The sequence below is a fragment of the Schistocerca piceifrons genome, chromosome 3 (genome assembly GCF_021461385.2).
Source record: "Schistocerca piceifrons isolate TAMUIC-IGC-003096 chromosome 3, iqSchPice1.1, whole genome shotgun sequence".
NCBI classification, from domain to species: domain Eukaryota; kingdom Metazoa; phylum Arthropoda; class Insecta; order Orthoptera; family Acrididae; genus Schistocerca; species Schistocerca piceifrons.
Window position 1 is genome coordinate 246907223 of NC_060140.1, and position 14231 is coordinate 246921453.

Consider the following 14231-nt stretch of genomic DNA (forward strand, 5'->3'; position numbering starts at 1 on the left):
GGGACTCCACTGCTAGATAATTTTGTCTACTGGTGAGTCGCCATGAGCTTGTGGTTCCACTTAACAACGAACTGTCCATCTGGCAAGTCACTGGTGCTTTGAGGTTCCACTCAGCGGAGATTTATCAGTTGGGTATGTATGCACTGTCTGGTGGCTCAACCGGGCGCTGATTTGTAGAACGAGTCTTTACAGTAGTCTGGGGTTTTGCAGAATTGCGAACTGGCAAATGGATAAGTCAGAGCCAGCAAGGGGCTCCACTGGGCAGCTAATTGTCCAGTGGGTGAATCAGTCTGAGTCTGTGGCTTCACTGGGTGGCCAACAGGTCAGCACGTTCGAAACTCCAATGGACAGCGTAAGTCAACGCGGACTAGAGGCACCACTAGGCGGCGACAAGCTGGGGTGAGCCGGCACGACACTTGGTGCTGGCTGACACAACAGTGGGTGGTAGTAGTAATAGGGGAAGGGCAGCGGCGGCAGCTGCGGCGGTGGAGGGGGGTACAGCGACAGGGCCTTGCCAGCTGCAGCGGCGGCGGCGGCTGCCGGGCTGACGGGCTGGTCGTCCCTCACCAGCACCTTCACCGCTACTCTCTTGGCAGCCGCGGCTGCGGCGGCTGCAGCTGCGGCTGCGGAGGACACGGAGGTGGCCTGCAGCTGCTGGTGCTGCTGCTGCTGTTGGTGGTGGTGCTGCTCCTGCAGCTGCAACTGTTTGCGCTTCGTCTTGTACCGCCGGTTCTGGAACCAGATCTTCACCTGGGTCTCGGTCAGCTTGAGCGCGTGCGCCAGGTCAGCTCGTTCTGGGCCGGAAAGGTAACGCTGCTGGTTGAATCGGCGCTCCAGCTCGTACACCTGTAACAGTGGAACACCCCACCGTTAGGAACGCTGTCTAGTGAAGTGTTTGAGTGAACCTCAGCTGGAAATGTGCTTTCGAACTTCGAAGTTCACCTTTACATACATGTAATACACGAATACTTAACATTATACAGGGTGAAAAGTATTTAAACCGACAAACTCTGGGAGGTTGTAAGGGACATCAAAAGCAATATTTTCCCTAATGTCATTTTTTCCTATGAGGATTATTTAAACCGGTGGAGGCCGTATTAAGATCTTCAGTTGTAGGCAACTGCTGTCCACCAGTGCAGTAGTGCGTTGTCTCTGTTTACTAATGGAGCGATACTCATGGGCTGAGTACACTGATACGGTTGGTGCGTATTACGTAGCTCACCACATCGGACGAGCTGCACAGCCGGTTTATCAACAACAATATCCGATCGCCGTATCCCGCATCATACGACCTTTGCTGCTGTGTACCATCGTCTGCGTGAGACCGGGTCATTTAGCAGATTATCTGAACAGGGACGCCCTCCCACGGTAAGGACGCTGCAATTTGAGGAAGATGTCTCGCAGGATTTGGAGCAGGATCCTTCAGTCAGGATTTGTGCAATAGCACGTAACATGGGGACGAATCAGACGAATGTAAGAACAGTCCTTCGAGAGAAATAGTTACGTCAATTTCACTTACAGCGTGTCCACAACATGGAACCAGTTGATTATCCATTGGAGTGAGGATAACCCACATGCCACAGTTACTAGCGCTCACCAAGTGCGGCTCTTCGTTAATGCGTGGGTCGGTGTTGGCGCCTGTTTAATTGGACCGTATCTGCTACGTAGGCCATTAAATGGCAGGCACTGTTACAATTTTCTCGCACGAGCATTGCCAGAATTGCTGGAAGACGTCACGCTCCCTACAACGCATGTGGTTCCAACATGAGGGGGCGCCGGCACATTTCAGTCGTCGTGTGCGTCGATTCCTGGACCGACGGTTCCCAGAAAAGTGGATTGGCAGAGGTGGTCCTGTAGCATGGCCTGCTCGATCCCCCGATATGTCCCCTCTGGACTTTTTTGTGTGGGGAGAGATGCGCAACATAGTTTACGTAACTCCTGTTGCATCAGAAGAGGATATGGATGCCCGGATAGTAGCAGCAGCAGGAACTATTCAGGATACTCCTGGGGTTTTTGCCAGTGTCAGACAGAACATGATCCCACGGTGTAACCTTTGTTTACGTGTCAGAGGAGGCATTTTTGAAAATCTGCTGTAAATGAAATTGGGTTGTGTTAATGTGTTGTGTCTTGGTCATAAGAAATGGAAAAGTGTTTGTTGGTTTAACTAATTTGCCGCCAGAGAAATCTTCCTCTAACGGTTTAAATACTCCTCAGAGGAGAAAATGACATTAGGGAAAAAGATTTGTTTTGATGTCCCCTACAACCTCGCAGAGTTTGTCTGTTTAAATACTTTTCACCCTGTATTGCGAAATATATTGGGTAGACAGAAGGTTCATTTGCAGTCAGTTACGAGGAACATAAAAATACTCTCAGATTAAGTAATTATGAAAATCTGACTATTGCAAATCATGTAAGTGAAATAGGTCACCCCAGTAAGGGAACAGATTTCGAAATCTTGCACATAGAAAGAGTGGAAGGAAACACGATCTGCTGGTAAAATTGGAGATCGCCATTCATGAAAAGAAACATTGTAGTATACTGAAGGCACAACTGAAAAACAATGGAACGATATTTCTTAAGGGACAGGAAGCTTAATACAGAAACAAGATATCAATGTGGCAAATGAAAAAAACAACACTCTGCAGAAAAGATTAAAAATACCTAACAGCACCACAGATAAATTCAACAAAGCAGATACGTACCAGCTAACGTGCAAAGATTGTGATTCAGTGGACATTGAAGAGATATGTAGGAATTTTAAGATAAGACACTCAAAACATTTAAGAGCACTGAAAAATGGCAGCACACATTCCACACTGGCAGACCACCTCATCAAAAACAACCACCGTAACAGTGACATGGAAACACGCCAAATCCAGTAAGCTATCCCACACGGCAAAATAGTTATCAATCGTCAAACAGTATAATGTCACAAAGCGCTATTCAACACTCTTGTCGAATTTCAACAAGCGGAACAGACTCAAATTTCGCGGACGTCAAGCCAAAACAAGAAAGTAAATAAACGGAAGCACATCAGAGACGCATACTTGTGCAGTGAAACGTATGTCCAAGCTACGGCAACATAACAGAACTCAGTATTTACAAAGTAGTAGGAGAAAACGTGAATAAAATAAGAGTAAAATAAGAAATATAGCCCACGAATAACAGACTACACGAAATTGTTCGCCATACCTAAGCTTCACTTAACTTTGACCGATGTCCACAGGTTCAGTGCAACTAGACAAAACACCTCTGATACATAAGAACAAACTTGTGACAGCTAAGGACTAGCAAAATACTACAACGGTAAGGCCAAAAACTGGCGTACGCCACCAATTTTTCCAAAACATACATTTTAAAGATCGAGTAATATACTAGAAAGTCGGTGTAAGAGGTTTTCTGACATTCCTCATGTTTCCAGGTGACATGGTGTACTAATTCAGACCTGTGGCTAATTTTGGAAATAATTAAGAAAACCACTGAAAAAACCTGCTGAGGATACCACAACTGTGGTCAAACATGTTTGGATGATAAAACAAAACAATAATTTGTGTACCTGCAAAACGGCGCATCCATCCCTACTCTTTATAATTTCTTAATGGATTTGCATAATTATTTTAAGGCAAACACGTAATTGTGAACTTGCAGTACCACTCTGACGAAATAGCCAGACGATCGTAGACTTAGGAAATGCGGAAAAGTAGGCGACTAATAGAGCAGCATTATGGTTGAGCCAATATCTGCTCTTACGCGATAATACCACGGACATGTCAGTTCGCAACAGTACCCGGACCTCTGCAGAAGCATCACGTCGACCCTCTTCGAACCCACACCAGGTCAGCAGGAAGAGACCTGGTGTAGTGGCGCTGTGAAATGGGAAGCCATCTGATAGAAGTCCACGATTTTAAAGTAATACTTTATTCTATTTTGTTTTATGAACGCCGTGATTATATTGGCGGATTTTTTTAGTGTTTTAACCTCAGGAGTCAAATTCTTACAACCTGATGATGAGAGCTTCTCTCTACAAATGTGTTATCAAGCTGTATGTAGCAAAGAAATATTGTTGAACGTCACCAATTATTACTGTAAAAACACACACTACGCTTCATTTAAGATGTATAATAATGCATAGCCTGCCCGTTCGAACCATGGCCTATGCCACAGTGGATTTTCTGGGTGCCTCAGCAATGCAGTCTTCTCTAACGAAGGTTCAACCGAATCAGAGGCCAGAGTAACATGTGATGCGTCTATAGCGAGAAAAGTGAGAGGGTGAAAGCCAGTGCCGGCACATAGCCTACTTTCCTCGAAGAACACCAAGGCGTTCGCCGAGCTCCACGTTCCCCGTTCGACGAACTGATCAGGAAGTGAATAGTATCACATGGACTCACTTCATGAGATATTGTGGAGAGCTTTGGAATTTAATCCAGGACAATGGTGCACGACTGGTGATCAGGAAATTTCCACCACCGCCTCTCCTCCCCTTGATCGTCAATACCGGCAGTGAATTTTTCATCCTGCACCAGGATTCGAACCTGCTTACCTCTGAGTCGAGTGCCATCGCACAGGTGTGTTTTAGCGACGTCGGACACAGAGGCGTGTGTATATGGTATGCATCACGTAAATAAACTTCAAATGTGAGCAAACGAAGATTGAACACGGCATGTTGTTCTCAATGGAGAGACGTCTGCAGACGTTAAAGTAACCTCTGGCGTGCCACGGAGGAGTGTTATGGGACCATTGCTTTTTACGATATATATAAATGACCTAGTAGATAGTGTCGGAAGTTTCATGCGGATTTTCGCGGATGATGCTGTAGTATACAGAAAAGTTGCAGCATTAGAAAATTGTAGCGAAATGCAGGAAGATCTGCAGCGGATAGGCACTTGGTGCAGGGAGTGGCAACTGACCCTTAACATAGACAAATGTAATGTATTGCGAATACATAGAAAGAAGGATCCTTTATTGTATGATTATATGATAGAGGAACAAACACTGGTAGCAGTTACTTCTGTAAAATATCTGAGAGTATGCGTGCGGAACGATTTGAAGTGGAATGATCATATAAAATTAATTGTTGGTAAGGCGGGTGCCAGGTTGAGATTCATTGGGAGAGTTCTTAGAAAATGTAGTCCATCAACAAAGGAGGTGGCTTACAAAAGTCTCGTTCGACCTGTACTTGAATATTGCTCATCAGTGTGGGATCCGTACCAGGTCGGGTTGACGGAGGAGATAGAGAAGATCTAAAGAAGAGCGGCGCGTTTCGTCACAGGGTTATTTGGTAAGCGTGATAGCGTTACGGAGATGTTTAGCAAACTCAAGTGGCAGACTCTGCAAGAGAGGCGCTCTGCACTGCGGTGTACCTTGCTGTCCAGGTTTCGAGAGGGTGCGTTTCTGAATGAGGTATCGAATATATAGCTACCTCCTACTTATACCTCCCGAGGAGATCACGAATGTAAAATTGGAGAGATTCGAGCGCGCACGGAGGCTTTCCGACAGTCATTCTTCCCGCGAACCATACGCGACTGGAAGGGAGGTAATGACAGTGGCACGTAAAGTGCCCTCCGCCACACACCGTTGGGTGGCTTGCGGAGTATAAATGTAGATGGAGATGTAGCAACCAAGTATCTTTCAGTCTGCAGGAATCGTTGACTTATCGACCTCAAAAGTGGGAGCAGTCTTTACGTGTGTCAGTATTGCAATTCTGGCCTTATACCAGAAGTTAAAATGGTTCATATGGCTCTGAGCACTATGGGAACATCTGAGGTCATCAGTTTCCTAGAACTCAGAACTACTTAAAAAAGCACTCCTTCTTCAGGCCACGAGTGGCCTACCGGGACCATCCGACAGCCGTGTCATCCTTCGTGGAGGATGCGGGTAGGAGGGGCGTGGGGTCAGCACACCGCTCTCCCGGTTGTTATGATGGTATTCTTGACCGAAGCCGCTACTATTCGGTCGAGTACCTCCTCAGTTGGCATCACGAGGCTGAGTGCACTCCGAAAAATGGCAACAGCGCATGGCGGCCTGGATGGTCACCCATCCAAGTGCCGACCACGCCCGACAGCGCTTAACTCCGGTGATCTCACGGGAACCGGTGTAACCACTGCGGCAAGGCCGTTGCCCTCAGAACTACTTAAACCTAACTAACCTAAGGACATCACGCACAGCCATGCCCGAGGCACGATTCGAACCTGCGACCTTAGCGGTCGCGCGGTTCCAGACAGAAGCGCCTAGAACCGCTCGGCCACCACGGCCGGCACCAGAAGTTTAAAAAGTAGTCTTAGAGTTTCTCATGTGAGAGACACTTAAGTGTGGTTTCTGGCAGTAAATTAAATAGATATCTGATTATATTCATAATTTTTGGTTTCGAGATTGTGTAACAGACAGCTCTGGCAGCCAAGGCTTCACTTTCTCAGAGCTCCACTGCGGTGCGTGGCTCTGCGTGTGGGCGCTGCTGGTCGGTTCTTAGGCAGGCTATTCCGGCAAGCGGGCTCCGGTGCTTCAGAGCGGGCGGCCTGACAGGGCTGGCGAACAACGCAGCGACGCGGCCATTTGGCAGGCTCTCCCGCGCCTGCGCAGACTCACCGCTCTCGATGGTCCGGCCGCAGTAAACAGCAGCGCACCGCTCCTCTGTGTGGTGTACAGCGAGAGCCAGGTTGGCCGGAGGGGACCTCTCCAAGGGTGCTAGAGAACAGCCCGCTCTCTGGCAGGGTGCACAGTAAGCGAACAGGCTGTTTTAAACACTGCTGCTCTGACCGGCTGTCGTAAATGTCAGTGCCTCATTGTCTGCATCAAAGAGTGCTCACCGAGATTCTAGGAAAAGGACGTATACTTGGTGTAAGTGAAACCTTTCGGGAAACACTGACATTTTGTTCTAGCAGCCCACTTCATTTTTTTTTAATTTTTATTTAAGAATTCAATTATCTACAATCCCCAAAAATCACAATACTCTAGCGTAGACGAGTTGAAAACTGCCAAAGGAGTTCGGGTAGATTATTCATACCCGTCTGAAACTCGTATGCATTGTACAAGGATATAACATCATGTAAGAGATGACTAAATACTGTACAAGTTATTTCAGCATAAATGTGCCATTGGAGAAATGCTCCTATCGGAGCTAGGAATAGACCATATTTCGTATAATATTCGTCGTCTTTTGTTTCAAAAATATATATTCAAAGTTGTATTTTCCACGAACAACAACTTGCAAAAATGTCTTATTCACAATCTAAAAGTCCACAGTTGTTCTGATACACAATTCAGTAGTATATAAAATCACTTGTTATACGTGTCACGTTTATTATATAGGACAAACTGGACGGTCTTTTAGTGTTAGGTACAAGAAACATGTTGGGAGAAAGAGGCACTGACGTACATAATTCAACTTTTGTTGATCATCTGCTAATTTCTGGACACAAATCGAAACGCGTTGAAGAAATTTTCAGTTTATATACAGAAAGGAAAGGTCATGGGCTCGATGTATTCCAAGACCTGGAGATTTTCAAGCATATTTCTGAGAACGATGGCCTCAATCCCAGTGAACAGCTATAGCTACGTAACAAAAAATTTTTCAATAATTTCAATCCACTGCTGGCACAATTCTGACTCCTCTATTTTTACTATATTTTTCCTGCTTCTGGTTTCGAAACATTATTTTCTTCTAATCTCGTGTGCTGCTGAAGTTACGTTCATGCAAATATTTTCTGGGTTGTGCCGCTGTTTGTAAATTTTCTTCTGTCATTCGTCCTTTACGGAAGAGTATCCCGTAAAGCCTAACATATGGCTCTATTATACTTAATATGCTTCAGTACTGTATGTTTCCAAAAAGACGTTAATCTCTCATTACATGTTATTTTTAAAAGTAACTGTAATTTTTTTGGTATGGCCGAGTGGTTCTAGGCGCTTCAGTCTGGAACCGCGCGACCGCTGCGGTCGCAGGTTCGAATCCTTCCTCGGGCATCAATATGTGTGATGTTCTTAGGTTAGTTAGGTTTATGTAGCTCTAAGTTCTAGGGGACTGATGACCTCAGACGCTAGATCCCATAGCGCTCATATTCATTTGAACCATTTTTTGGTCTTTTTTTCAGTTATCCCTGTTATAATGTTTCAAATGGGCACATGTTACTGACCGGCCGGTGTGGCCGTGGGGTTCTACGCCCTTCAGTCTGGAACCGCGTGACCGCTACGGTCGCAGGTTCGAATCCTGCCTCGGGCATGGATGTGTGTGATGTCCTTAGGTTAGTTAGGTTTAAGTAGTTCTAAGTTCTAGGGGACTGATGACCTCAGAAGTTAAGTCCCATAGTAATCAGCGCCATTTGAACCACATATTACTGTCCGTGCGTGATAGGCGGCGCAACACGTATTGTTTTCGTGGCAGCAATGTAAGCCACTGGGCCGATCAGTCTGATGTTCTCAGCTGGGCACACGTGGCAAAGACTAGAAGGTGTTATTTTGCTTTTGACTTGAGCAAAGCTGCTCCAAAGTATGACAACTGCTTTTTAGCAAATGTAATTTTACCTAAGTAAGCATTTAAGTAGCGTAATCGGCCCGTTTGGTGCGACCGCAATCATACTCGGAATGTCGTTACTAGTTCATTGTCTTAGGCTGTCTGTAGTTACTACTCGTGGTACAGAATCCTCTGGTCTAAATACTACATTTTCCCATGCTTTGCATGGATCTTGCAGCCAAGATGGTGCTTGACGCTGATGGGGCTCCGACAGACGCCTAGCCAGTGGTTTACAACGAGAAATGATCGTGTGATCTTTACACAGTGTTCTAGCACAGCTTAAAGACCTATGGATATTCAACCTCCTTAGGAACTTACAACTTATTTTTCATATTCACTAGTGTTCAGCTACTGGCATTATACATGTTACTTTTACACTGCGTGACTGTTGTGTTTTCTGCTCAGTTAGCTTCTAGTTACTTCGCTGGTCAGATTGTGCTTAGTACTTCTTGGTTTAATCGACGAGCAGATATGATACCGACTGAATTTTCTGCTTTTGTAGAATGTATCATAAAAAGTTAGTGGTGGACACCTTCAGAGTAGCAAAAGATGTGTGCCAAGCTCTTGCGAAGCTAGAGCACGTGTGACGATCCATCACGAACCGCCGTGTAGTTAGTTTTGGTTCTGGCTGTGTTTGCGTAATATCTTCACATAAAAAAAAGTCAGGTAAATATCTGTAATCTGTAACCGATTTTATGGATCTTTACTGGGACTATTAAGAGGCATAAGGGCAGAAATAGAATCTATCCTATGGATTGATGATGAAGAACACACAACACCCAGCCACCTGTGCCACTGAGCCTCCCGGACACAGTAGTCATTATAGTCGCACGGGCTTACTAGCAAGCCTCCCGTCAGATCCAAATCCTCAATGTATGCCACACCTACTGGTGTAGTGCACCTGCTCGTTAGCCCCATTACTCGCGGCATCTAATGGGAGGCATGCTGGGGTAGTCCGCGCGGTTGTGGCGACCACTGTGTCTGAATGTCGCGGGGGTCGGTGCATCAGTATAGTAAGCAATAGACTCGGGTTCGAATCCCGGTCCGGCACAAATTTTCAACTTGCTGCATTGATATACATCAGTTCCAAGTGGAAGTTAATGGCTTTAATTATCTCCTGTCTATTTTCATGTTATGTTCGTTACTGATCTCATTTCTGCTACTTCTCGCTATTTTTATTCTAAGTACACCGATCATTACATTTAAAAGGTCCTGTAACTCTTCCAGACTTTCACTGAAGGTGGCTATATCATCAGCGAATCTTATCACTGATCTACTTTCAAAGTGAATTTTAGTCCCACTCCGACGCCTTGTATTTCTGCCGTATCCTCTTCTATGTGCAGGTTGAAAAGAAAGGGAGAAAAATTACATCCTTGTCTTACACCAGTTTTAATCTGAGAATGTTTTTCCTGGTCTTCAATTCAAATTTTTCCCTCTTCGTTCTATACAGTATTCGCTACGGCTTTAACCTGTTTTTCAGAGTGTGTCAAACATAGTGCACCGTGTTAGTTGTCGAATCTTTTTTCTAGGCGACATATCCTATGAACGCGTGTTGATATTTCGTAACTCATACCTCCACAACGTGAGAACTGTCTTTCTGGTGCCTTCATCTTTCCTACAGCCCAGTTGCGGCCAATCAAATATGCTACTTCATGAAATGTACCTTAGCACTGTAGTTGGTGCAGGCGAGATAGAATGATCGAGGGAAAAACGATTTTCATTCCCTCAGTTTTTACATCAAAAACTACTAAAATAATGGTGATAAATCTGTGTTTTAATTACAGGCACTTTAAAAGTGAAGCACGAAAATGATCAGGTTTTTCCTATATTTGTATTTTAAATTACTAAGCAAAATAGACGGAAATCCGTATTTGCTTACTCTCAAGGAAATTTCTTTTATAATAAAAAGTAATATAGAACATGCACCTCTTCACTCCCTCCCTGCCAGCTGGAACTAAATATTGACTTTGCCGTCTTTCTCGCGCATCCAGTTGGTCCTACAGGCGCTTCGAAGTATATTTCTTTTTGGTCGTTACCATGTGCTGTGGATCGCGTGCTTCTACAAGCACATATGATATCTATGCTTGTATTGGCAAGATTACATTATCTTATGACCACTCCATCGCCCGTACAACTAATTTAACATCGAAAGTACCACAATACTCGCTTTGAGAGGACGTGAACTTACTTTAACGGTTCGCTAAAAGACCGACAACCAGCGGAGCACAATCGAGTGTCTGCGAAGCAAAGCGAAAAAGATAACTGTTGTCTGGTCGCCCTCGTCTTCCGTTTACACCACTGAGGACGCTCGCTCGATTGCCTTCACTCTAGCATAAAGTAGGCTTGATAAGAGTTTTACTGAAGGGTCTCTACGTGAGCCTTTTCGTGAGGTTTTATTTCAAGTAACCTCATCTCAGTATCTGTAGCACCTCAATTTACGATGCAGTAAGTAAATTTCCTCCGGCATAAAAAGAGTGAGCAGCTGAGTGCGTTAATATTAGTCATAGTTTACATAACTTTCATGTTTTGTCCTAAACTTGTCTGCTAATTGTCTAATTCGGATGCACTGTACAAAGTCCATTAAGTTTTGCTACTTCTCTGATTCCCACACTCATGTTTACCACGACTCAGTGCCTGTCTTCTCTTTTCCCTCCAAGAATAACAAAACAAATGAATGTTTGAGTACAGTTAAGAATTGCGTGTGATAGCAATGTGATTTTGCCAGTGATTTTTCAATCCGTTTTATTTTGTACCTTCTACTGTTCGATAAAGGCTTTGTTCCTTAGCACCACATATTAGTGTCCATGTTTAAGAGTATTCAGCTTTCTCATATTGTTACCTCTACGATAAACTCAGCGCAATTCTAATCCGCTTATCCTGAAATTCCTATTTACTTTCGTTTCGTTACCGCCACGTTGTCTGTTTTTACCTCAAAATGGCTCTGAGCACTATGGGACTTAACATCTGAGGTCATCAGTCCCCTAGAACTAAGAACTACTTAAACCTAACTAACCTAAGGACATCACACACATCCATGCCCGAGGAAGGATTCGAACCTGCAACTGTAGGTCACGCGGTTCCAGACTGTAGCGCCTAGAACCTCTCGGCCACCCAAGCCGGCGCTTCGTTCTTAGTCTTACACTGTGTGTTTAAATTAAACGTGTTCCTTAGCTCATATTTTGATCCTTGTTCGCGTATTTTAACGCTACCTTAACATATTCATTCCGCGTGTTAAAATCGAGGCAGCACCATCTCTTTGCTAGTTAGTCACGTGTGATAGTAGGATAGTAGTGGATGGCCTTTGATCTTTTCTTTTCTCCTATGTGTAAACTTCATCTAGGCGCGCAGTCCGGAACCGCTTGACTGCTACGGTCGCAAGTTCGAATCCTGCCTCGGGCATGGATGTGTGTGATGTCCTTAGGTTAGTTAGGTTTAATTAGTTCTAAGTTCTAGGGGACTGATGACTACAGATGTTAAGTCCCATAGTGCTCAGAGCCACTTGAACCATTTGTAAACTTCATCAACTGCATGTGGTGCTAAGTGCCTGTAGGCGTAACCAAGCCTTCGATTGGGATATTGCAGTGTCTGTATTATTTCCAATTACGATGCAGTGTTCTGCAAGGTAGTGTCATAGGCCCTCTTCTGTTCCTGATTTACATAAGTGATTTAGGTGATAATCTGAGCAGCCTCCTCAGATTGTTTGCAGATGACGCTGTAATTTGCCGTCTAGTAAAATCATCAAACGATCAATTCCAATTAGAAAATTATCTATAGAGAATTTCTGCGAAAAGTGGCAATTGGCACTAAACAAAGAAAAGTGCGAGGTCATCCACATGAATACCAAAACATATTCGATAAATTTTGGGTATACGATAAATCGCACAAATCTAAGAGCTGTCAATTCGACTAAGTACCTAGGAATTACAATTACGAGCAACTTAAATTGGATTGTGAGGAAGGCGAAACAAAGACTCCGCTTTGTTGGCAGAACACTTAGAAGATGCGACAAACCCACTAAAGAAACAGCCTACATTACACTTGTCCATCCTCTGCTGGAATATTGCTGCGCGGTGTGGCATCCTTACCAGGTAGGATTGACGGAGGACATCGAAAAAGTGCAAAGAAGGGCAGCTCGTTTCGTGGTATCGCGCAATAGGGGTGAGAGTGTCACTGATATGATAGGCTAGTTGGGGTGGCAGTCACTGAAACAAAGGCGGTCTTTGCGGCGGGATCAATTTTCGAAATTTCAATCACCAACTTTCTATCCGAATGCAAAAATATTTTTGTGACACCCACCTATGTAGGGAGAAATGATTATCAAAATAAAATAAGAGAAATCAGAGCTCGAACAGAAATATTTAGGTGTTCCTTTTTCCCACGCACCATTAGAGAGTGGAATGGTAGAGAAGTAGTATGAAAATGGTTCTATGAACCCTCTGCCAGACACTTAAGTGTGAATTGCAGAGTAACCATGTAGATGTAGACATGCGTGGATGTCCAAAAGAACAGGCACCGCGGCGATTACAGCCGTTATCAAATACATAAAATGTATTCGTGATGCGAAAATGGACAACCATCAGCTACATAATGGAACGACGAAAGTGAAAATTTCTTCACTGTCGTCGTTCCTTTATAAAGCTGATGGTTGTCCATTTTCGCAATTACGAATACGTTTTGTGTACATCCTTTGGTTATTCCCGTTCCATAAACCACGAACTTAATAGCGGACTCAGATTTATCAAGTATGGAAATTAATGTGTACCTGGGAACACCAATGGTCACATTTTGTTATTTCACAAACCTTTCAGTTATGCTATCGAAGTCAATAAATGTTCATTTTTATCCGTAAGTATACGCAGCATCTGCATAGATGAAATTCATCTCCTCATCCATCTCTGATTCAGAGCGCACCCTACGGCACTTCCTTGCAGAATAATTACATACAGGCCAAAGTATTTCTTGAATTATGAATTATCCGAAATAGCCCAAGGTTAAATAGGTTGAATCTTACATTCCACAGTGAACGGACTTATCTACCAAACCAGAGCCAAGTGATCAAATTCCTTCGAAGTTCGAGAGCTAGAGGTAGTAGCAGGAATGACTCTAATCATACAATGAAGGCTTTCACGACCGGATGTTTCAGCTGCCGAGAATTCTTCCGGGTTGTATGGCCGTGGTCCATGGAATACTTTTATCCCTGACGTTTCGTCCAGAGCTACGTTGGGCATCTTTGGAGGTGCTCCTGGTTGTGCTGAGTCTTGCCTACTGACGAATCTGACGGCCTAAATACCGTGGAAAAAAGCTTTATAGGAATTCTTTTGTTATTTAAATCGTATAAATCCTAAAATCCAGTTTACCATGGAAATGGAGAAAGACAACGCAATATTCTTGTAGGATGTCTTCGTTATGAGACAGACTGATGGCAGCTTGAAACATAAAGTCTTTCGGAAGATTATGCATACCGAGAGATACTTGCAAAAGGATTCCAATCATTATGCATAACAGAAAAGAGGCGTAATTAAAAGTCTAGTGGACAGAGCTAAAAGGATTTGTGCGCCGGAATACCTGAACGCCGAGTTAAAACATCTAAAGCAGACTTTTGAGAAGAATTGGTACCCTAGTAAGGAAATAAATAGAGTTTGGCGACCGAATAAAAGGAGGCCTATGGACGAAGATGGGAAACAGCGAGGGAAGAACACGGTTTCTCTACCTTTCTTCAAAAAAGTAA

At 44.2% G+C, this 14231-nt stretch overlaps 1 protein-coding gene and 1 pseudogene across 1 annotated transcript in view; both read right to left on the reverse strand.

Annotated features, from left to right (window-relative positions):
• Positions 1-357: 357 nt before the first annotated feature.
• Positions 358-14231, reverse strand: part of LOC124788549 (homeobox protein Nkx-3.2-like) — a 122687-nt gene continuing 108813 nt past the window's right edge. The window contains exon 4 of the mRNA XM_047255820.1: positions 358-846. Within this exon, the coding sequence (XP_047111776.1) occupies positions 358-846 (489 nt within the window). The remainder of the gene's footprint in view (positions 847-14231) is intronic.
• On the reverse strand, positions 6002-6119 carry LOC124791191 (annotated as a pseudogene).